The 26063-nt window shown below is 42.7% G+C and overlaps 1 protein-coding gene across 1 annotated transcript in view; it reads right to left on the reverse strand.

Moving 5' to 3' along the window:
* LOC126456813 (Down syndrome cell adhesion molecule-like protein Dscam2) overlaps positions 1-26063 on the reverse strand; it is a 389296-nt gene that overhangs the window by 151612 nt on the left and 211621 nt on the right. The window contains exons 14-15 of the mRNA XM_050092611.1: positions 23702-23843; positions 3522-3670 (exon numbers count right to left, since the gene is read on the reverse strand). Coding sequence (XP_049948568.1) covers positions 3522-3670; positions 23702-23843 — 291 coding nt within the window. The remainder of the gene's footprint in view (positions 1-3521; positions 3671-23701; positions 23844-26063) is intronic.

The following is a 26063-nucleotide window of genomic DNA, read 5'->3' on the forward strand; positions in this document are numbered from 1 at the left end:
ATGGTAGGAGGGGTGGGAAGGATAGTTGGTAGTACATTTCTAATTTCAGGGCACGACGAGAGGTAGTTGAAACCCTGGCAGAGAATGTAATTCAGTTGCTCCAGTCCCACATGTTACTGAGTTACGAGGGGAATGCTCCTCTGTGGCCGGACTGTGGGACTTTGGGAGGTGGTGGGAGACTGGAAAGATAAGGCATGGGAAATTTATTTTTGTACAAGGATGGGAGGATAATTACGGTCAGTGGAGGCTTCAGTGAGACCCTCGGTGTATTTAGAGAGGGACTGCTCGTCACTGCAGATGCAACGACCACGGGTGGCTAGGCTGTACAGAAGGGACTTCTTGGTATGAAACAGGTAGCAGCTGTCGAAGTGGAGGTATTGCTGGTGGTTAGTAGGTTTGATATGGACGGAGGTACTGATGTAGCCATCTCTGAGGCCGGAGGTCATCTTGTTGGGTTGAGTAGGACCAGGTGAAGCAAATAGGGGAGAAGTTGTTGAGGTTCTGGAGGAATGTGAATAAGGTGTCCTCACTTTCAATCCAGATAGCAAAGATGTCATTAGTGAATCTGAACCAGGTGAGGGGTTTAGGATTCTGGGTTTTTAGGAAGGATTCCTCTAGATGGCCCATGAATAGGTTAGCATAGGATGGTGCGATGCGGGTGCCCATAGCCATACCATGGATTTGGTTGTAGGTAATGCCTTCAAAGGAGACGTAATTGTGGGTGAGGATATAGTTGGTCATGGAGACTAAGAAGGAGGTTGTTGGTTTGGAATCCATAGGGCTTCTGGAAAGTAGTGTTGGATAGCAGTAAGGCCATGGGCTTTAGGAATGTTAGTGTACAGGGAGATGGCATCAATAGTGACGACCATTTCCTCGACCGACTCTCCACAGTTCCTCTCGGTTTACCACATGGTGCCCTACTCGTCACCCTCCTGGCCTCAACCTTTGTTAGTCACTGTCTTCACCCATCCAGCCCCTCCCTGTTCCCATTCCAGCACTACATAGCCGTCATTTCACTGCCACACCCAGTCTTTTAATTTCTTTTATTTTTATTTCTCTCCTTTCCACTACTTACCCCCTCCGCACCTTCTCTCCTATCCTCCGTCTAAACTGCAACACTTCACTGTCTGCCACTCCCACCATACTATCCCTCCCCCTCCCCACCCCAGCCTCCTCCTTACCCCCACCCAATCGCCACTCCCATCATGCAATGGTGCTGCTGATCGCAGTGTAGTTTCAGCTTTCTGAGACTGCAGATGTGTGTGCAAGTTGCACTTGCGTGAGTGTGTGTGTGCAGTTGTGTATGTGTATCTACTACTGGCAAAGGCCTTAATGGCTGAAAGCTATGAGTGTGTGTATCTTTTTATTGTGTCTATCGCGGCTCAGCTTCTCCGCTATACAGTGAGTAGCAACTTTCCTTCTCTCGTATTGTTACTTTACTACCTTTATCATACAATACAGCTACTCCTCTGAAGGGAAAGTATACAAACAAATCTCCGGCACAGCATGGGTACCTGCATGGCTCCCTCCTGTGCCAACCTGTTTACAGGCCATCTAGAAGACACCTTCCCAGACTCCCACAACCCTAAACCCCCAGTCTGGTTTAGGTTCACGGATGGTACCTTCATGATCTGGACACAGGGCAAAGACACCCTATCCTTATTCCTTCACAACCTCAACACCTTCTCTCCCAACTGCTTCACTTGGTCCTTCTCTACCCAGTGTGCCACATCAATGGATGTTGACCCCCTCCTCTTTAATGGCTCCATCCACACCTCTCTTCACATGAATCCCATCAATCACCAACAGCACCTACATTTTGAGACTTCCATACCTCCCACACCAAAAAATTTCTCCCATACGGGATGGTCATGATAGGACAGCATATCTACAGTTACACAAATTTCCACTGCCCTGCATGCTAGGATCTCATGAAGTCCTTCACAGGCACTATCTCCAGACCTAGTCTGTAAACAAATTTTCCGTGCCATATCCCCACACACCCTCAATCCTCCCACCATCCCCAAGAACCAACAACTAAGGAGTGCCCATTCATCACTTAATACCACACCAGACTGTAACAAGTGAATCACTTCCTCAATCAGTGCTTTGATAATTTATCATCGTTCCCTGGTATGAGGGACATCCTAACCGAGATTTTTACCACCCCTGCTAAACCGGTGTTTCACTGCCTACCCAATCTCCACAACATCCTAGTCCATCTCTTTGTCCATTACAATTCCAAACCCTTGGCACTGGGATCATATCCCTGTGGAAGACCTGGGTGCAAGACTTGCCCAATCCACACAGTCAGTCCTGTCATATGCTTATCCTACCACATCAGAGGCTGGGTGATCTATGAGAGCAGCCTTGTCATACACCAGCTCTGCTACAATCGCTGCACAGCTTTTTATCCGGTATGACTACCAACCAGTTGTCCACTAGGATGAATGGCCACTGCCAAACTGTGGCCAAGAGCAAAGCAGACCAACCTGTGGCACAACATGCAGCTGAACATATGCTTGATTTCAGTGGCTGCTTCACAAAACAGGCCTCTGAAGTCTTCCCCTCCAGCAGCATATTTTCTGAACTACACTGATGGGGGTTATCTTTATAAGACAGTCTCCATTCTCAAAACTACCCCAGCCTCATCCTGCAGTAATCTAGTGTTCCCACACCCTCCACCCAATAGTTTCTGCCCTCTCCGCTTTATCACCTCCTCCCAATTCACAGCCCCTTCCACTTACTGTGTACCACCTTCTACCAACATACCACTGATCTGTTCCCCTTCTCTGCTCCTCTCATTTTCCATTGCCCTTTCCTCCCCCCCCCCCCCCCCCCCCACTCCATCCCCCCCAGCCTCCCAATGCTGTGCCTCTTTTCGTTGTGCCCATCTGCAACTCAGTGTGTCATTTTTACGATGATTAGAAATCTATCCTTTTCATAATAATGTTGATAGTGCATTCTGGGCTTTCCATTGTTTGAATTTGGTATGTTTCAGAGGACAATATTACAACTTTGGAGCTCCCTAACAAAATCAATGGTTATTAATTGATACCATAAGAAGAGAAATGTAAAAAGCACTAAAGCCAATGGAATGCTCACTGTGGAATTCATTTACTATTAAATGATAATGCATAGCTATTTTCGACTACGTGTCACATAATGCTTCTTCCCAGATTCCTTTATTTCTTTAGCAGCAAGAGCTTTTATTAAGTGACAGAAAAGAAAAAGAAAAAAGTGAAACGATTGCAATGTTAATCAAAAATTCAATTCACAAAGGAATTAAAGACATTAGCTGCCAACTGTCTTTCATTCCTTTGTGTCTTGAATCACAGAGGCCGCAGGATCATAATGGTGTCTTGTCTTCCGGACAGGTCTGAAAGAACAGATGCCAGATTCTGACTGTCTGAAGCAATCTTTTGATATGAAACTTCTACTCTCTTTTGTAATTACAGCAGAATTAATACTCACATGGAATAAGTTTTAACAATAGAGAACAAAGTTGTAAATACACTTACCTTGGATAGTTAAATGGACAAGCAGCTCACTGTGACCAAACACGTTTCCTGCTTCACATACATAGAGGCCAGAGTCCTGTCTGTCTGCCTGGTCAATCACCAGCTGAGCCTGCAGTCCTATGGCTGTCTTCATTTCTGACATACTTAGTCTGGAAGTAATGTGAAAAATTACAGTCACTAGGATCACATTAAAAGAAAGTAATGATCACATAAGAAAGTGAAACACTTACTTCAACTAAAACACAAATGGAGGTCACCAACAGTACTTTCCTATTGAAAATTACATCTACCTACATACTTAAAATGATGCCACATTGTTTGAGTTACTTCCATTCCAATTGCATATGAAGTAAAGAGGAATGACTGCTTAAATGCCTCTGTGCAAGATGTAATTAGTCAATGGGAACAGAATGTAAGCAGCTGAAGAATATCTCTAGATTCTTTATTTAATACTGATTCTTGAAACTTCATAAGTAGGCTTTTGCAGGATAATTGACTTCTATCTTCAAGCGTCCACCAACTTAGGATACTTAATATTTCCATGACAGTTGCCCTTAAGTTAACAAACTTGAGACCTTCTGTGCACCCCTCCTATGAATATGTTCAATGGCCCCTGCTTGTCCTATTTGGTGTGGGTCCCAAATACTTAAGCAATGTTCTAAGATGGGACACATGGGTGATCTGCAAGCAGTCTGCTTTATAAACTGATGGAATTTTCCCTATATCCTGTCAATAAATCGAAGTTTGCCACCTGTGTTACTTAATTCTGAGGATATGTGACCATTTCATTTCATATCCCTGCAAACTGTTACAGCCATGTGTTTGTGTGAGATGGCTTATTTCAACTGTAACTCATTGATGTATTCAAAGAATACTACAGGGCCATTCAATAAGTAATGCAATACACTTTTTCTAGGCTAATTTCAGTTGAAAAAAATGTGTAATTTGTTGTGAGAATTCGTGAAATATTCCTGCTTCAGTCCCCATAGTTTCATGAAGTTCTGATGAGTACCATCATTATGCATAGTCTTCAAAACAGCGTCTGTAATGGAGGTGCATTCCAAACACAGAGCTGTCATTGAGATTATTTTGGTGGAAAACCAGAGCAGCACAGATATGCACTGGTGCTTATGGATTTTCTATGGAGACCTGGCAGTGAACAAAAGCATGTTGAAGTCACTGGGTGAGGTGCTGTCACTATCACAACAGGGTCACACAAACCTGTCCGATCACCCATGTGCTTGCTGGCCACACACAGCTGTTATTCCTGTATCTTGGAAAATGAGGACATTCTTATTCGACTTGATGCAATAATTTAGCAACAGCTGTATGTATTGTAGAAATTTATTTTATTTTATGAACTTCTATGTGCTACCAGTTTCCGCATTACATTGATGGCATCTTCAGGCCCCACTCGTCATAGTCATAAAATCACTATACATGGCAGGAGCCATATAACTGGATCCGTGAATCAATTGTCCTGCAACAGCTCTTGGTGGCCAGGCGACACAGACAGCTGAGTCTGTTCAACATACTGCCCAAGGAGAAGTTGAGCTTCTCCCACCATGTTCCTTGCTCTAATAACATGTGGGAATGCAGCTGGATAAATTCTTCAAAAGTCTGATATTCAGACATGTCAGACCTATCATTTTCAAGACATAAACTGGATAAGGCCCTAAAATGACAGTAACTGTTACTTGTAGAGATATTGGTGAACTTCGATGTTATCGGTCATCATTCCCTAGAGTTATTTGCAGATGATGGTTAATTGTTCAATGTTGAATGAGCTAGTTTACACTCATAATGCCCATTAACAGCACAAAATATGACATCTTACAGACCATTTTTACAATAGTCTTTTAATTAGTCTTTTCTACCAATAATTCTTTTTTATGCACAGTGATTACACTTAATTACAGTCAAACACATCAACATACACATCTTATACACAGTTCCAAAAATTCTATTGAACAGAAGCTGTTGTCAAGCAAATATAATGATTTCGGCTTGTACTTGAAGTTAATTTTGTTGTGTATTAAATTTTTACTTACATTATAGTTCAAACTGCAATAATTGATAATTGTTGCATGCAGTTTCAAAGATCTTGTTGTTAGACAATTGTCATTTTGAGAAAAATTGTACTTCTCATCTTCACAAAGCTCTGTCAGCTGTTCTTGCGTATCGACGTCAAGCAAAGTAAATCTCTGGAGCAGTAGACGCAATGTCATCAAGACGTGAATTAATATTTCTCTCATGATGACTGATCAGAACTGGTTTTAATATTTTAGTACTCCTCTCATAGATTTGAATGTGTAATATTATGTACCTAGACAAATGAGCCTGACTGTTGTCTGCAGCAACACAGTTCGGCAATGTAGACTTTGTTTGCCCGCTCTCTGCTACTACGCATGCACAGTTCTCACCCTTCCCTGCTTCTCCCTCTATGCACGGAAGCGCCATCTTACATGACGCGAGCTATAAATCATTGTAGTAATGAACAGCAATAGTCAACACATTTCCCTGGGGCAGGCCTGAAATTACTATTACATCTACCAACAACTGTCTATCTAAAGCAATATTCTGCAGCCCCCCTACAAGAAATCATCAATCCAGTCACAAATTTCATTTGAAAGTCCTTATGAGCATACATTCATTAATAAGCATTGATGTGGTATTGAGTAAAATAGTTTCAAGAGTTCAAGAAATACTGCATCTCCCTTACTGCTCTGATCAACGACTTTCAGGATGCTGGTTGGCTTTGAAGGTGTCATTCCATTTTTGAAGCCTTATTATGTTTGATCTCCGGATATGTTCTATGATTCTATGACAGACAGCTGTCAGTGAGATTGGATAGTAGTTTTGTGGATCGCTTCTGCTATCCTTCTTATAAATGGATGTGCCTGTTCTTTCTTCCAATCAACTGACTCTGGAAAACAGTTTTTTGTTCACAGGATCTATGGTATATAACAGTTAAAGCTGGAGTTATCTCTGTTGTAAATTCTGTACACAATCTGACAAGATTCCCAGTGTCTCTGGAATCTTGTTGAGTTTTAATGACTTTACCTGTTTCGCAATGCCATATAATTCATCTTTGGAGTGGAGTGAGACGTAATTTGGGGCAGTCCATCTGTATCTTCCTTAATAAAGGAACAACTGAAAATCGGGTTCAACACTTCTGCTTTAGCTTTGCTACCCTTAATTCCAGTTTCTGTGTCATCCACGAGTGTCTGAAAACTAACTTAGATGTCACTAAGAGCCTTGACATGTGACTAGAACTTCACTAGGTTTTATAAGAGATCATTTGACATGATTCTGTTGAGGTAGTTGTGGAAGACATTATGTGTTGCCCTCTTGACAGCCAAATGAATTTTATTCAGTATCTCTCTGTCAACAGCCTTCTGCTTTGTTTCCACCTATTATTCATAATACACAAGAAATGTATTTGCAGTTGGAATGTGGATGACCATCAGCTGTGTAATGGGATGATGACGTGAAAATTTGTGCAGGACTGAGACTCGAACTCGGATTTCCCGCTTATCATAACCAGTCACCTTAGAAACTGGCTATCCGAGCATGACTCATGATGACACCCAAATTTCTATATGACGTCAACCATGTATCTACAACTTGCACTTGTACATCCATTATGTATATTCTTGAACAAGGGAGACATCTCACTTGAAAGTCACTTGCCCCGTGTCAGCAGATAAATATGATATTGCAATGGGCAACTGTCATTCTGAATTAGATGCAAAGTTCCTTCAGACATCCATGGATGTCCAAAGGAACAGCCACTGTGGCAACTACAGCCATTATGATATACAAGAAATGTATTTGCAGTTATGAATATGAACAACCATCAGCTGTATAATGCATACATGCATGACCAAAGGAATAATGCATCATAATTCAGAATGACACGGGAACTGCAATACCGTTTTATTCCCTGTTTCTTCAGAAGCTTTTTACAATCACTGTGTAACAAGGAGGGTCTCTCCCATCATGAACTGTTCTATTAGATAAATATGTGTCCAGTGCATGGTCAACTATTCTTTTAAGCTTGAGCCATAGTTCTTCTGTGTGTTACTGTTCACAGATAAGTGTTTGGAATTCCTCTTGGAGATGTGACTCAACTGCCACTCCACTTAGTTTACTGAACATGTAAATCTTCCTACCTGTTTTAGCTGCTCTTTGTACTTTAGTAAGCAAATGCCTCATGATCACTGGTACTAGTTTCACTATGCTCATTGTCAAAGAGGTCAGGTCTGTTTGTTGCCATTATCTAATATGTTTCCATCATGACTAGGCTTCTGAGCTATCTGTTGTGGAAATAATCAATTCAGCAATTGACTGTAGTATATGCTACCTTTGGTGCAAAGTTTCATCTCTTTGTCATTTTGTTTTGAGAGTAACTAATAAAAAATAATTCTATAAGCTTAAATGAGATGTACATCATTCTAAGTGGTATACAAGCCTTACCCATGTAATTAGTGCCCATGACAATGAAGTAACAAGTATCATTATGGACAATTTATTTTGTGGACTCTTAAATATGACACTATACTGCAGGACACTCAAAACCTGCTGCATGCCATCGATAATGACATTCACAAAAATTGCCACGAAATGCAGTGAACACAATGCAGTGCATAGAACTGAATGTTAAAATACTGCAAAATCACATATCAGTTAAACAAATGCGAACAGCAGAGCTGATTACAAGTCACTGTGCATTTGATCGTTATGCTACACTTTTTATTTAGCTTATGGCATATAACACATCATATAGAAAAGACATAAAAATCATAAGACACAGAAATAAAGAGTAGTCACAGTGTGTAACATATAGTTGTAGATATAAAAGTGTTTAAAAATAGTGTATATAACAAACAAAAGTTCACAAACAAACATCCAGATTTGTGACATAATCTATTGCACTTTCAGTTGCGGTCAGAAACTCATTGGGGTCTCCTGCAAAACGTCTCAGAGGGCAATCTTCCACGATGTGACGAATCGTCTGCCGGTCCGCACCGCAGTCACATCTCGGGGTGGTGATTTTACCCCACCTGTGGAGGCTGTCTGCACATCTGCCGTTGTTTGTCCGAATTCGATTCAGGGTCGTCCAAGTTTTCCTTGGCAAATTGAATCCTGGTGGTTGGACATTGATGCATGGCATATTCTGCAGGTTTTGGGGCACAGATTCTCTCCACCGCATTTTCCAGAGGTTGCCATAATCCGGGTTGAGAGGATGCGTATTTTTTGCCTTTTTTAAAGAGGGGTGTCTTGAGCGCAATCTGTTCATCTCCAGGGCAAGAACATCCTTATGGATTGGCAGTTTCTCGTTGTTCAGCACTTTTCCATACTCACGTAAGAGAGCGTTCTCTCTGCGCAGGTCCGGTGGGGGAATGTTGCTCAGTATAGGTAGCCAGTGTAAAGGCGTTGGCTTTATTGTTCCTGATATCATCCTCATTGTGTAGTTTAGTTGAGCATCGATCAAGCCTGTGTGTTTACTGTTTAGCCATACCGGTGCGGCATATTCTGCTGTTGTGTAGACAAGTCCCAGAGCCGAAGATCTCAGCACAGCCGCGGAAGAGCCCCACGTGGTCCCACATAGCTTCTGTATGATATTATTTCGAGTTTTAAGTTTTGCGGCTGTATTACGTAGGTGTTCCTTGAATGTTAGGGTTCTGTCAAAGGTGACGCCTAGATATCTGGGGTAATTGTTATGGTTTAGCTGCCTGTTTTCGAAATGAACGTTGAGCTTTCTTTTTGCTTGGGCATTGTCGAGGTGAAAGCATGTCACCTCCGTTTTTGTTGCGTTTGGCCGTAATCTCCACCTTCGGAAGTAATCTCCCAGCTTTGTTAGATCCGCAGTTAATGTGTTTTCCGTTGCCTCCATTGATCTGCCTCTTGCAGCTATTGCCCAGTCGTCGGCATATCCGAATTTTTGAGAAGTGGTTTCAGGTAAGTCAGATATGTAGAGGTTAAACATCAATGGCGCCAGAACGGAGCCTTGTGGTAAACCATTGTTGAGCTTCATTTGGTCACTTTTTAAGTCGCCCATTATGACTCTGAAACTTCTATCTGTGAGCATGTTATCAATGAGGTTGGCCAGCTTATTACATGGTATGACCCGCAGCAACTTAAATATCAGGCCTTGTCGCCAAACGGTATCATAAGCGGCTGATAGGTCAATAAAGGGTACTGATGTTTTGAGTTTTTTCTGAAAGCTCGCCTCTATATGAGTTGCTAGGGAGAGGATCTGGTCGGTGCAACTGCGGTTGGGTCGAAAACCTGCCTATTCAATCGGTACCACTTCAAGAATTTTTCCGCTTATTCTGTTGTAGATGATACGTTCCAACAGCTTATAGACACAGTTCAGCAGAGCGATAGGGCGGTAGTTTTGGGGCATGTCATTAGGTTTGCCTGGCTTTAGTATCGCTATAATCTTTGCTCGTTTAAGCTGGTGTGGGATATTACCCAATTCTAAAATATCTGTTAAGAAGTTTGCGAGCCATGTTCTAGTATATTTTCCACAGTGAAGTAGGAATTCCGGGTGGATGCCATCGAAGCCGGGAGCCTTGCCACTTTTGATTTTTGACAAGGCTGCTGCAACTTCTTCCGCTGTGATAGGCTGTGAAAATTCGGAGGTAGGCGATGCCCTTTGTTTTAAGGATCTTAATTCACGTTTGACGGTCGTGGTGTGTGTTCTGTCCCTTGGTGCTCTTGAGGTTCTAACTATATGTGTGGCCACTTTGTTAGGGGTTATCGGGTGGGTGTCTTTTATTTTACGTTTACTGCCTCCCAGGTTACGGAGTAGGGTCCATGCTTGCCTACTGGATTTAGTGAAATCTAGATTCTCCACGGTGTCCATCCATTTTTCCCATCGAGCTGCGTCTAAGCTGTGCAACAGTTCGTCCGCGATTTCTTGGTTGTTGGTTTTGGTAAATTCCTGGTACAGGTCTTCGCATCTCTCATTCCAGCCAGGGATGTACTCTTTCCGGTAGCCTCTGGGTACATTCCTCTTAGCCGTGGCGATGACTGCTCCCACAAATCTGTCATAGTTGTCCCTAGTCGGGGGTATCCAACCTAGACACTTGTCAAGGTTTTCTGCAAAGGTGGCCCAGTCTGCCTTCTGGAAATTCCATCGTGGGCGAGGAAAGGATTTTATGATTGGGATGTTAATTCCGACTTTTAAGATAACAGGGCGATGCTGGCTATGTGGGAAATCAGACAGGACTTCACGAGTTGCGGCTAGCGGTTGGTTGTTTTTGTTTTTAGTGACAAAACATAAATCAGGGTTATAATCTCGTCTCCATGCTGCTGATCGAAATGTTCCGCGGTCCTTGGCGTCGAAAATCAGGTGGGTGTTAGTCTCCTCACTCCAGCTCATCAGGGATTCACCGTTCTGGTCGTTTCGTGCGTACTTCCAGTTCTCATGGTGACTATTAAAGTCTCCTACGTAGACAGCAGGGTGGGGATATTCTTGGAGTACTTCTGGAGGCCATGGACAGCCGGGAGGCTTATAGATGTTAACTATAATGGTCTCGCCAATTTTGACAGCAACTTCATGTATGTTGTTGTCTGTAGATATCTTACACAGGGAAGCATTTTCTATCTTATTTCGTATGTAGGTTGCCACGCCGTAATTACGGTGATAGGTGGCTCCCAGTATCTCGAATCCAGGGATTTTTCCTCTAGAGGCCAGCTGATCTATGTTTTCCGCATGAGTCTCTTGTATCGCGACTACGTCGATTTTGTTCTGAGTGAGAACTCTCTGGAGAAATTCACATTTGCTCCTACTTATGCCTTCAATGTTTAGGTGGCAGACTCGGAGGCACGGTCCGAGTGCTCTAGTCAATTCTTCATCGTTCATTTGGTCGGTATCACTCATGATGTGTTTACCAGGAGATCCAGCACAGGATTATCTGGATTATCTGGTTGCCTTTAGTGCTAGTTCATTTAGCGTTACCCAGGGTGCACGTGTAGTATTCTACTACGGACGCGAACTAGCCTTACACCCCTATGCTACACTAGGTCATGTTAAGCCAGATTTGAATAAGTTGACTGTTCTGGTGATTTCTTCCACATTTGACACTGCACTATGGGGCAATGAGCTGTCTGTCTGTCTGTCTGCTCAAGTGATTATTCCCTGCTGTGTTTGCAGTTACATGCCCTGCCATTACTCAATGAACAACCACAAATTTGGCTCACGTTCACAGAAAATATTTTTGGACTCCAACAAGTTACCGATGATCATGAACAATTTATGCTAGTAATCAGCAGTTTAGATCAAAGGGAGACAGTATTGGTGTCAGACATTATTATGCACCCTTCACATCATCAGGCTCACGTCACCTCACTTTAAAAGCTGAATTAATTGCTCACTGCACTAAATTGCCAGACCAAAGGCTCAGACAGGTTCTTACGAATAAACAGGAGGCAACAAAACAACTTCAGAATTTTGATGGCATCGACAAGGTATGTTAGACATAATAACTGTTTTGGATAATTTGCTGTTACATATTTGGCTACAGCAGCCACCAACACAGGTGCAAGAAGATCAGACATTACGCAAGTTGCCAAAAGTGGCTGAGAGAGTGTATTGGTGGAGTCAAACAGCAACAGTTTCCAAGACATAATCAACAGAAGATGAGCCAGTTGACCCCACCCAACAGATGCCAAACTTGCCTGAAGAGATAACACCACACTGTGCCAATATCACACCCTGCCACATGCTGAATATAGCTGCAGGACTCCATAGTTTATGCACCAAAAATGAGATTCTACCCCAATTGCTTCAGGTGCAGCAACAATGGGGTGAACCTACTAAACAACTAAAGTCCCAACACAAAACAGTGCTGCAACCCTAAGATCAGCTGCAGACTGGTGGGCGTCTTAATTAATGTCTGCTGGTATCACCAGCAGTTTGGTCCAAACTAAAATCACGATCAGGATTATGCAATAGTTTGCAAGTTAAACAGAAAGCACTACCAGCCAATGATAATCAACACGTGGAATGCCATCACACTGCAGTAAATGAACTGCACCACAACAGTTGGTACATGCACAGTGGCAATTTGATGTTGACATAATTTCCACAAACGCTGCTGCCACTGGCACATACTGCTGCTTCACAATGGTTGTAGGTATCAGACAGGCACACAGGTATGAGGCACACTGTCTCAGATGTCAACACACTACCAATGTGCATCTGATGATAAGCCTGATGAACATTCATGCCTGAAAGTACACAACCCAGCAATTTCCACCTACAGCCATAAAGTGCTCACACCTCCACCACTGCCATTACTGGCACATCTGCCACAGTTGGTGCAACAGCTCTGAGTTTGCATAGCCAATATCCAAGGACCACCTGCTTCAAGCCATGGGCGAGGCAACAGGGTGGGGATAAGGAGGAGGCTGGGGCTGGGAGGGGGAGGGATAGTAGGGAAGGAGTGGGGAGTGTACAGGGATGAGGTGGTGAGTGGGGCAGCTGGATGCAGTCGGAAATTTAGATGGAGTGTGGGGAAGCGAGTGGAGGGTTAGTAGAAAAGGAGTAAAAAGACTAGGTGCATTGGTGGAATAGAGGGCTTGTAGTGCTGCAATGGGAACAGGGAAGGGGCTGATGGGTAAGGACAATGACTAACAAAGGTTGATACCATGAGGGTTACAGGAACAGGATGGTCCAGTTGTTTATTGGCCAGTTTGTCGGTGGCCTTTCATATGGGCACACTGCTTGTTGGTTGCCATATTGGTGTAGAATGCAGCATAGTGGCTGCAGCTTAGCTTTTAGATTCTGACTAGTTTCACAGGCAGCCCTGCCTTTGATGGGGTAGGTGATGTTTGTGAAAGGACTGGAGTAGGTGGTGATGGGAGGATGTATGGGACAGGTCTTGCACCTAGATTTATGACAGGGATATAAGCCATGAGACAAGGGGTTGGGAGCAGGGGTCCTTTAGAGATGGATGAGGATATTGTGTAGGTTCAGTGGGTAGTAAAAAACACTGTGGGAAGAGTAGGAAGGATAGTGGCAGGACATTTCTTATTTCAGGGCATGACAAAAGGTGGTGCAAATCCTGGCAGAGAATGTAATTCAGCTGCTCCAGTTCTGAGTGGTACTGAGTCACGACGGGAATGCTTCTATGTGGCCAGATGGTGGGGCTTTGGGAGGCGTTGAGTGACTTGAAAAATAAGGCACAGGGGATCTGTTGTTTTACATAGTTGGGAGGGTAATTACGATCTGTAAAGCCCTCAGTGAGATCCTTGGTATATTTTGAGAGGGGCTGCTCGTCCCTACAGATGTGATGGCCACAGGTGGCTAGGCCATATGGAAGGGACTTCTTGCTATGGAATGGGTGGCATCTGTCAGAATGGAGGTACTGCTAGTGGTCGGTAGGTTTGATATGGACAGAGGTATTGATACAGCCATCTTTGAAGTGGAGGTCAACATTGAGGAAGGTGGCCTAATGGGTTGAGTAGGACCAGGTGAAATGAATGGGGGAGAGGGTGTCGACGTTCTGGAGGAATGTGGATAGGGTGTTCTCACCCTTGATACAGATCACAAAGATGGCATCAGTGAATCTGAACCAGGTGAGGGGTTTCAGATTCTAGGTGTTTAGGAAGGTTTCATCTAAATGGTCCATGAATAGATTGGCATAGTATGGAGTCATGCGAGCGCCCATAGCTGTACCCCTAATTTGTTTGAAGGTAACGCCTTCAAAGGAGAAGTACTTGTGGGTGAGGATGTAGTTGGTCATGCCGACTAGGAAGGAGGTGGTTGGTTTGGAATCCATTGTACGTTGGGAAAGGTAGTGTTCAACAGGGGTAGGACATGGGCATTAGGGATGTTAGTGTAAAGGGAGGTGGCAGCAACAGTGACGAGCAGGGCATCATGTGGTAAAGTGACAGCAACAGTGGAGAGTCAGTGGAGGAAATGGTTGGTAGCTTTTATATAGGAGGGTTGGTTGTGAGTAATAGGCTGAAGGTGTTGGTCTACGAGAGCAGTGATTCTCTGGCACAGTAACCGGCTACAATGGGGCATCCTGGGTGGTTGGGTTTATGTAATTTAAGAAGTGTGTAGAAGGTAGGAGTGTGGGGAATGGTATGGGTGAGGAGAGAGATGGACTCTGGGGAGAGTTTCTGGTTTTGTGGGGCTATGTTGGTGGGGGCTAAGGACTGGCGGCATCTGAACAGATGGAGGTCACTGTGAAAGGAAGGGTGGCAGCCAGAGATGGGTAATTTGATGGTAAGGCCGTCTGGGAGGATCCCATGAGCTAAGCAACAACACAGGAACAGTATGTGGGACTGGGTTCTACTAGGAATACGGAAACTTTTCTGTACTGATGCAGATGGAAGGCACAATAATCCATGGTGGTAGAAAAAATGCAAAAAATACGCAAGTACCATAGAATTATGTCAGACAAAAAATTTGCAGAAATACACTCAAACAAAAAATTGTGAAAAGGAAGAAATATGGGGAACCAGGATGGAATCTGATGGAGTAGGCCAATAATGAGAGGCAATAAGCAACTGAAATTGGCATGAAGTCACAATGAGAACACATGGAAAACAAAAAAATATATATTTATAATGTGGGCTGCAGGCTTTTGGGTGGATAAGCATCAAAAGGGGAATGGTGGAAGTGACTAGATTACCTGAAATCAGTAGGTGCAAACTGGGAACTGGAATAGAGAGGAGAAGGAGTGGCGAGGAGGGGGAGCGGTTGGTAGGATGAGATACAAGTTCGTGTGGCACAGGAAAGGTTTGAGAAAGAACATGCAAAAACACATGCAAGCATGGCACAGGGCCAGTGATCAATATGAAGGTATAGGATTAATCATACGATGGGTGCAACATGGGACATACAATGCTGCACCAACAATCAGCATGATCTTGCAGCCATCTGTTGTGCGTGGCTGAGTTGGTTGATACAGGGTGGTTTCTAAGTAGAGCATGCGGCGCGGTTTGTGAGGCGACAAGAGAAACACAGAAAAGAAAAGAAAGAAGAATGGACACTGAGTATAGTAATGGATCAGAAAATAGTAACAAAGAAAAACAACACTGGGTTGAGATGGAAGAAAAGCCATCAGGTAAAATCAAACAATGGAAAATCCAGGATGGAATGTAACAATATAATGAAAAGGATAGTTGCTACTCACCATACAGCAGAGATGTTGAGTTGCAGAAAAAAAAAAGCCATCACACAATTAGCTTTTGGTCAACAAGGCCTTTGTCAAAATTAAACAAAGTACACACACGCACACACTCATGCAAACACAACCGACACACACATGACTACAGTCTCTGGCATCTGGAGGCAGACTGCGAGGCAATTGTATGGGGTTAACGAAGAGGCTGGGGTTGGGACCGGGAGGGATAGTAGGGTAGGGGTGGGGGTCGGCGAAGTGCCGCTAGGAGCATACGGGGACGAGGTGGAGAGTGGGGCAGTTAGGTGCAGTCAACAGGTTAGATGAGGATTGGGTGAGAGTGGGGGGGTGGGGTGGTAGTAAAGAAGAGAAGTACAAAGACTGGGTGCACTGGTGGAATGGAGGGCTGTATAGTGCTGGAACGTGAACAGGAAAGAAGTGATGGGTAAGGACAAGGATTAATGAAGGTTGAGACTAGGAGGGTTACGAGAGCATAGGATATATTGCAGGGAGAGTTTACACCTGCGAAATTCAGAAAAGCTAGTGTTGGTGGGAAGGATCCAGATGACATAGGTTGTGAAGCAGCCATTGAAATGAAGGACATCATGTTGGGAGGAATGTTCAGCAAAAGGGTGGTCCAGTTGTTTATTGGCACAGTTTGTTGGTGGACACTCATGCGGACAGACAGCTTGTTGGTTGTCATGCCCACAGAGAATGTAGGACAGTGGTTGCAGTTTAGCTTGTAGATCACTTGACTGGTTTCAGAAGTAGCCCTGCCTTTGATGGGATAGGTGATGTTTGTGACAGGACTGGAGTAGGTGGTGGTGGGAGGATGTATGGGACAGGTCTTGCATTTAGGTCTATTAAGGGGTATGAGCCATGAGGTAAGGGATTGGGAGCACGGGTTGTGTAAGGGTGTACGATATTATGTAGGTTTAGTGGATGGTGGAAAACCACTGTGGGAGGGGTGGGAATGATAGTGGGCAGCACATTTATCATTTTGGGGCACAATAAGAGGTACTCAGAACCATGGGGGAGAAAACAATTCAGTTGCTCCAGTTCTGGGTGGTACTGAATCATGAGGAAAATGCTTCTCTGTGGCTGGATGGTGGGGCTTCATGAGGTATTGGGTGACTGGAAAGATAAGGTACAGGAGATCTGTTTTTGTGCAAGGTTGGGATGGTAATAACGATCTATAAAGGCTTCAGTGAGACCACTGGTATATTTCGAGATGGCCACTCATCACAGCAGATGTGACGGCCACAGGTGGCTAGGCTGTATGGAAGGGACTTCTTGCCATGAAATGGGTGACAGCTGTCAAAGTGGAGGTATTTATGTTAATTGGTAGGTTTGATATGGACAGAGATACTGACATAGCAAACTTTGAGATAGAGGTCATTATCAAGGAAGGTGGCCTGATATATTGAGTAGGAGCACCCTCGATCCAGATCATGAAGATGACATCAATGAATCTGAACCAGATGAGTAGTTTGGGATTCTGGATATTTATGAAGGATTCCTCCTTCTTCATACTTCCCAAAGTCCATAAACCACCCATGATGCCCCATTGTGGTCAGTTACTGAGCCCGCACTGAGAGGATCTGTGCTCTCATTGGCTAATACCTTCCTCTCATTCACCAATAGCTTCAGCCTATTACCCACAACTTACTCTCCTCCACCAACTCTCCATAGTTCCTGTCCCTTTACCATACGGTGCCCTGCCTGTAACTAATGGTGCTACCTCTCTTCACACTAACATCCCTAATGCTGATGGCCATTGAACACTACCTTTCCCAATGCATGATGGATTCCACACTGACCACCTCCTTCCTAGCTGCCACGACCAACTATATCCTCAACCACAAGTACTTCTCCTTTGAAGGCGTTACCTACAAACAAATCCTAGGTATGGCTATGGGCACCTGCATGGCGCCATCCTATGCCAACCCGTTCATGGGCCAACTAGAGGAATCCTTCATAAACACGCAGAATCCTAATCCCCTCACCTGGTTCAGATTCACTGATGACATCTTCGTGACCTGGACCGAGTGTGAGGACACCCTATGAACATTCCTCCAGAATCTCAACTCCTTCTTCCCCATTCGCTACATCTGGTCCTGCTCAACCCATTAGGCCACCTTCCTTGGTGTTGACCTCCACCTCACAGATGGCTACATCAATACCTCTGTCCACATCAAACCTAACAACCACCAGCAGTACCGCCATTTCAAGACTTGCCACACACTCCTTACCAAGAAGCCCCTTCCACACGGACTAGCCACCAGTGGCCATCACATCTGTAGTGATGAGCAGACCCTCTCAAAATATAATGAGGGTCTCATTGAGGCCTTTAAAGGTCATATAATTACCCTCCCATCTTTGTAAAACACAGATCTCCTGTGCCTTATCTTACCCATCACGCAAAACCTCCCGAAGCCCCATCATCGGCCACAGAGGAGTATTCCCCTACTCACTACCACCCAGGACTGGAGCAACTGAATTTCATTCTCCAACAGTTTTTTTACTACCTCTTGTCATGCCCTGAAATGAGAAATATCCTGCCCACTATCCCTCCGACTCCTTGCACAATGGTATCCCACCACCCATGCAACCTACACCATATTTTGATCCATCTCCACACAACAACTGCTCCCAAATCCTTGCCTCCTGGCTTATATCCCTGTAATAGGTCTAGATTCAAGATCTGTCCCATATATCCTCCCACCTCCCTCCAGTCCAGTGACAAACATCACCTATCCTTCAAAGGCAGGGCTACTTGTGAAACCAGTCATGTGATCTACAAGCTAAGCTGCAAACACTGTGCTGCATTCTACGTGAGCATGACAACCAACAAGCTTCTGTATGCATGAAAAGCAACTGACAAACTTTGGCCAAAAAACTACGGGACCACCCTGTTGCTGAGCATACCACCCAACATGACGTCCTTCATTTCAATGATTGCTTCTCCGCCTGTGCCATCTGGATCCTTCCTACCATTGAGAACTTTTATGAATTGCAGAGGTGGAAACTCTCCCTGCAATATATCCCACATTCCCATAACCCTCCCAGTCTCAACCTTTCTTAGTCACTGTCCTTACCCATCAGCCCCTTCCCTGTTCCTATTCCAGCATTACACAGCCCTCTATTCCATCAGTGCATCCAGTCTTTCTACTCCTCTCCTTTTCTGCTCATCCCCCCTCTCTCCCCCACCCTCCATCTAGCCTCCCAGCTGTGCGTAGCTGCCCCACTCTCCACAACATCCGTGTATGCTACCAGCAGCAGTTTACTGTCCTCCCCCTTTGATCAGAAATAACATTGCATACACGTCACTCAGGAATTGCTGAATGAAGTCGACAATGATCCAAAACTTCTAAAGAATAGTATAACAGAGGACAGAACATGGGTACATGGATATGACATTGATCCCAAGCGCAACTGTCCCAATGGAAACTGACTGAAGAGTCAAGACCGAAAAAATTTCGGAAACTTCGATCACATGTAAAGATTCTTCTCCCTGTCTTCATCAATTACAACTGGAAAGTGCATCATGAGTTCCTACCTTATGGTCGAACTGCCAATAAAGGACACTGTCTGCATGTTACATGCTGTTTGTTTGAATCAATCCAAAGAAAATGACCAGAATTATGACAAAACCACTTGTGCAAATTGCATCACAATAATGCTCTCACTCACACCTCTATGCTTGTTCGATATTTTTTTGCGAGAAACAAAATCGTTATTTTGCCTCAGCTACTTTATTTGCTGGACATGGCCCTTTGCGACTTCTTTCTTTCCCAAGGCTGAAGAGAACCATGAAAGGATGTCCTTTTGCCACCATTTATGAGGTAAAACCAGAATCTCTGAAGAAACTGAACATCAAAACATAAAGTGAATTCCAGAAGTGCTTCCTAGATTGGAAAAAGCACTGGCACAAGTGTATTATATCTGAAGGGGATTACTTTGAAGAGAACAAAGCTGATTTTGATGAATAAATAAAAATATTTCAAGAAAAATTCTCCTTAGTTTTTTATCACATTTTATGTGCTTAGATTTGTCCCACTCTACTGGGAACTTATTATAGCTTAGCCATCAACTACAGAGTTCGTTAGAGGGGATAAGAAGTTTAACATATATGAAAACAGAAGACAGTTTACATTTTTTACAAGGATAAGTAAACAAAGATTCAGTTTGAGTTCTGTATGAAATTTAAGGAGTAATAATGTACAATTTGCAATTGATGATACTGCTTCTGCACACTGGTCTTTTGAAACTGTCACCACCATTTATGAGGTAAAACCACACTGTTTTGTGAAAGTAAATGACAATGAACTGACAGTGATATGGTGGTGACAGTTTCAAAAGACCAGTGAGAGCAGTAACGAAAACTCCTATCAGATGCGAAATTTCTAAATACGTGAGCTTATAATGCAGCTGAAATTTGCCATCAATTCTGATGGAACATGAGTGAAACAAAAGTGTTGAAGAAGGGTTATTCAAATGAGTCTAGAGGTGACAGATCTAGGGCCGGTACTGATGATCTTGCTGAGTCTTGAATCCAAATATGAGAGAAAATTATAGCTTTATGATAAAATATATTTCTCTACAATTCCATGAGTTGTCAGGGCAACATTGTTGAAAACTGTAACAATGTGTAAGCTACCAGAAGCAATGTGCATACCTACAGATTTATGCAAGTTCATTTAGCAGAATTTTGATTATGTCCTCAGTTCTTCTGATCTCATGACCAGTGACTCTCATCTCTTCCAATATCTCAAAATCTGACTTCTATGTACACATTTTGAGGAAAGTGAGGGTTTGACAAAACCAGTGAAGGGACGGTCAAACATGAGGGTAACATGGTCAATGTAAGAAAATGAAACAAACATGTAATCCACTTTAATACTACAGTAGGTACTGAGAAGACAAGATATACATAAGAGAGACATTCAATGATCAATGTAAAACAGTGTCAAACAAAATAAAGTAAGCTCTGGGCACATAATCGTTCTGCTCATTGAGCACTCCTGCTGGTTCCTGCTTTTTGCCTTTTATGAGTTTCAAGCTCTTCCAACAAACAGAGACAATGACCTTTTTGTTCTCTGTGGAGAATTCACATGCTATTCTTAATGCTCCATATAGTATGGTTGGTTTCTGCTGGATGAAATCCCAAGGCAGTTTTGTTACATGGCTGTAAATGCTCCTAAATCTTACTGTGAAAGAGCAGCCAGTGTGGCACTATTGTATCATTCTTATTTTATTGGTTCCTTAAGCTTGTTCATGTATATGTTATTGTTTTTAATCTTAAAATCACTGTATAAGTGTCACAGAAACACTTGTTATGATTTATGTATTTCCTCTTTATCCATGTTTTTAATTTCTTACATTTTATTACTGTAACAACTTATACACATTATAAGCCCACAATAGTTTCTATCAAATGTACTTTTTCATTTTATTGGATTTTGTACAATCGTATAATTGAAGGAAATGTGTAGGCCTACAATAGTGACATCCAGGGTGCGATTTGTGCTTTTACCAGTGGGGGGGGGGGGATGTCTTAGGGGTTTAGTAGAATTATATATGTTACTAGCTTGGACCGTGGCATTACGCATGGTTAAACAGCTATTTATAAATACATGTTAATGCCAAAACTCACTATTCACGCATATGCACTATCAGAAAAGCCATCCCTTGTTATATCTTTAAAAGTACATTATAGGTAAAGCTTATTTACAAAATCATCTACATACAGGTAAACGAGAGGAATTCAAAAAGTAGAGGCACATTTGTGAAAAGCTGTACTTATTCTGATGTTAGAAAACTGAAACATATTAATAGTATTAATAGTAAGACTTACTAAAAACTTTCAGTGTTCGGCTCCACAAATTTAAATTATATGTAAAGTTTTACTCCAGTGCGTGGGAAATAAACATCCCAAGTTGGGATGCATAAACTAAAACCAGACAACAGGATGGTCTGATGCAGACGGGGGGAGATCCCCCCCCCCCCCCCATCCCCCCCTGCAAATTGCACACTGACGATATCTAACGAGCTTATGACACAAAAACATTTTGTAGCTACTGTACCTCAGTTTGTTAAGAAGAGTAATGCTCTTAAGAGGATAACTCTGCTGGCATTGTGGGCAAATTTACACCATATTTTAAATCAGTATGATGACACTAAGCTGTTTATGTGTGTGTTTTTTGATCATGCTACTATGGCTTGATTATATAAGGATATGTTTTAAAACAGGTAAACCTTATCATTTTTAAATGCACATGTTTTCCATATGTATGAAAGTATTACTTTTCATTATGGCATGTTTTATTGTTTTCAGATGTAGATCATCCACTAGTTGTACTAAAGATGGTCATTGCTGACTGAAACCAGTAGTCTAAGGACCAAAAGTTCTGTGATCATAGACAGAAATAAAAGAAATTTATTCTACACTTTCTGAATCAGTGTTTAATTCATGACTATGTCACAGCTTGTGGAGTTCTGAGCGACACTTGTCATGCATATGAACATTGCCCTGTTGAAAAATGGCACTATAATACTGTCACATGAGATGTGAGAGGTAACACACGAGGATGCCGAATGTCTGTGACATACTGCTGTGCTGTCAGTTCTCACAGTCACTACCAGCGATGACTGTCAGTCATACCTGATGGCTCTCCACACCACGACTCCAGGAATAATGTCACTGTGCTTCTCTAAAACATTGGAAGAATGGGCCTCTCCGCAAGTTACTGCCATACTGACAGTCATCCAGGATAACACAGAACCAAAATTCATCGCTGAACACAATGTGATGCCATTCATCAGTAGTGTGTACTTCCTGATCATGGCACCACTCCAAATGTAGCCATTCATGCTGTGGTGTTAATGGCAGTGTATGTATGGGCAGTAACTCCCTAGCTTGGCTGTTGTTAGTCTCTGACCAATGGTATGGGATGACAAAGACTGTTGCAGGGAATACATTACTTGTTCTCAGATGGCAGGCACATTTGTGAAAGGGTTACAGTGAGACTGGTGCATAACAGAAGTCCTCCCTTGTGACGGTCAACTCGGACCTTGATGACATTCGGATGTGACTAGTCACATCAGAATGCCCCATAAATCTGGATACAGGGCAATTCGACTGGCCAACCAAATGGAGACTCACAATGAGGCCATTTTCAAACACAGTCTAAATGCTGATAATGTCTCAAACAAGTACGTGGCTTTTCCATGTCCTTCACAGGGATCAGTCAACGTCTGACATTGTTCACACCCCTTATACTCCTTAACAGTCCTGGTAACAACACGAAAGACAAATAACATTACCATATTCTAGTGGTCATTCTACCTGTCCCAGAATTTCAACTCTAATCAGTTACACACCAACATCTATTAACATTCAGCCATATCTTCTAGGTGCTTCACTTTGTTTGTCAGGCAGTGTAAATCATCATAACACTACACTCAACTGCCACAGTTACTTACCTCTAAAGTACAACAGTCACACTTCAAAATGAAAAACTAGTGGAAGACATGGACATAACAGCCTTTCAATTTAGACACCTAAATTTTTATGGGGCATACCATCCAATAAAGCCATAGGGCATTTGTACTTTCACACAATGCAGAGATGTTCGAGATTAAACTAGAACTGTTTTCTGACACTTTAGTGAGTAGGAACTTTAATACATAGCACTGGGGAAATGCTGATGATGAAAGTTTCTTTTGCCACCAACACTAATATTATCTGGTCAACAATCAAGAGCCACATCATGAAATGATTCAGTGAACTTTGGTGAGTAGGAACTTTAATACATAGCACTGGGGAAATGCTGATGATGAAAGTTTCTTTTGCCACCAACACTAATATTACCTGGCCAACAATCAAGAGCCACATCATGAAATGATTCAGTGACCTTAATCATTCAGGAACTTAATAAAAGAAAATACCTCTCCCATTTAAGATTATTTACTTTTTTACTTTTTTAATGCAAGAATTTTGTTATAGTAAATAAGTGCTGAGTAAGATACCTATAACTGTGGTGCAGTCGCTGCCCCCTGAACAGCCAGTTCACCTGAATTGGATGGTCCCCTCTGACATCACACTTCACGGTCACCTGCTGGCCACGACGAGCTGTCACATTTTTCTCCATCACATCAAATCTCACCGGTTCTGAAACAGAAAGTCCTTACATGACAGGATCAGTTTTCGGGAGATGTATTCAAAAACTTTTTATCCAAGGTTATACTCAGCTTCATGCAGAAGGTAATTTTATATTTCACAGCAAGTGACGCGTCTGTTTGAATACGTATAGTTCTCAGGTGACCCTTGACAGAAACATATGCTTCTTTGTCCTTCATATCATATGGCGAAGTGCTTTAGCAACTACACTTCCCACATAAGATACTGGTTTCTCATGGTTTCTCTAATTTAAATGAGGTGTCATTTCCAAACCTACATATACAGTGGCGGTCGAAATAATAGAGCCACCTCTATTGACGAGATTAAGAACTAGGATATCTATTAGTTCGCGAAATCGCCACGAGTGCCGTGTTGTCAGTCCCTTGTAGACAACACCAGGGAAGACGTTGCTGCTATCTTTAGTCGTCCGAAAGGAAGCGTTTGAGCTAGACGTGTGAAAAGAGGCATAAAGGTAAGAATCTTATGGGTCAAAATAATAGAGCCGCTTGACACATGTGCCTTTAAATTGATTTTTATGCAGTTGTTTTGTATGTAAATTGACGTGTGGTTTTGTTTACATTCGTCTAGATGGGCAGAGCAAAGCATACCAGTGAAGATGAGCGTATAGTAATGTTCCGGATGTTCAAAAGTGGGATGTCCATGAATAAAATAGCCAATGTCTTGCACGTTTTGCGAAAACGAGTCCAGAACGCCATGAGACGGTCAAAACAAACAAAGCCGCAGGTGGAGAACAGGGGGCGACCTCGTGTAACTACTCCTCGCGTAGACAGACTCATCACTAGGGAAGTGAAGAAAGACCCATTTTTGTCAACACCACGACTGAAAGCCATTTTGTTTAGCGACGAACATGATGTTCAACCATCAACCTCAACGATTCAAAGACGACTGAGATCTGCAAAATTGAATGGGCGCATTGCAAGAAAGAAGCCACATGTTTCACAAGCTAATGTTCGGAAAAGGTTAGCCTTTGCCCGGAGAAATGAATAAAAACCTAATACTTGGTGGAGGAACATCCTTTGGTCCGATGAATCCAAGTTTAATAGGTTTGCCTCAGACGGAAAAGTCTATGTGCGCCGCCCACCAAACCAGGAATTTAATCCCAAGTACACTTTAAAAACTGTGAAATACGGTGGCGGAAGTGTTACGGTATGGGGATGTTTTTCGTGGTACGGCATTGGTCCAATACACCGTATCAACGGCATAATGAACGCAGAAATGTACAAAGACATCTTGGCAAATGTGATGCTGCCTTATGCTGAAGAGGAAATGCCGCTGAAATGGAAATTTCAGCACGATAACGATCCAAAGCATACTGCAAGGATCATAAGGCAGTTTGTTCAAGAGCACAATATCGAAGTATTAGAGTGGCCACCTCAGTCCCCTGACGCATCACCCATTGAGAACTTATGGGAGATCTTAGACAAGAGAATTGACCGCTCAAAAGCTACATCGTCAGAAAAACTGTGGGAAGAAATCCAGAGAGCCTGGTATGCGATCAGTAGTGACGAATGCAGGCGTTTAGTAGACTCTATGGGTAAGAGGTGCAGGGCAATCCTCAAAAATAAGGGTTACCCCACGAAGTACTAATGCAGTCCTATGCAAAAAAGACTGTTCCTGTACGTTTCATAAGACTGAGATCAAGTACAATATATTTGTTTCAATTGGCTCTATTTTTTTGACCCTGTGGTCTGGTATTCTTTTGAATATTATCGATTATTACTGATTATTTTGTGTTGTGTTATCGATATAACTGACTATAGTACAATGTGACTCGGTTGTAATGGTTTCCATCATAGTTCAAACATGTCAAGTAATAAATGTGCACTTTATTCCAAACCTTTGCCAGGTGGCTCTATTATTTTGACCGCCACTGTATATACTATGTCTTAATCTATATGAAAAAGAAGCTACCCGAAGCTAAATGCAGAGAGAATATACATTGCTACAACGCTTGGATGAAGAGATGTATTTATACTCCATTCCACAGACTTTCAAAATCACTGAACAGTTATGAACTAATGGGGCACAAATTATTTAATAAACTTCCACTTGCTATGAAAGATTTACCAGAGCAACCATTCAAACAAGCAGTGTATGACTGGTTAGTTGCCCATCCACTCTATGACATAAAGGATTTCATCAATTGCAATATTATACTGTAATAACAAATCGATTACTCTTTTGCAACAG

Source organism: Schistocerca serialis, chromosome 1, assembly GCF_023864345.2.
Source record: "Schistocerca serialis cubense isolate TAMUIC-IGC-003099 chromosome 1, iqSchSeri2.2, whole genome shotgun sequence".
Lineage (NCBI taxonomy): Eukaryota > Metazoa > Arthropoda > Insecta > Orthoptera > Acrididae > Schistocerca > Schistocerca serialis.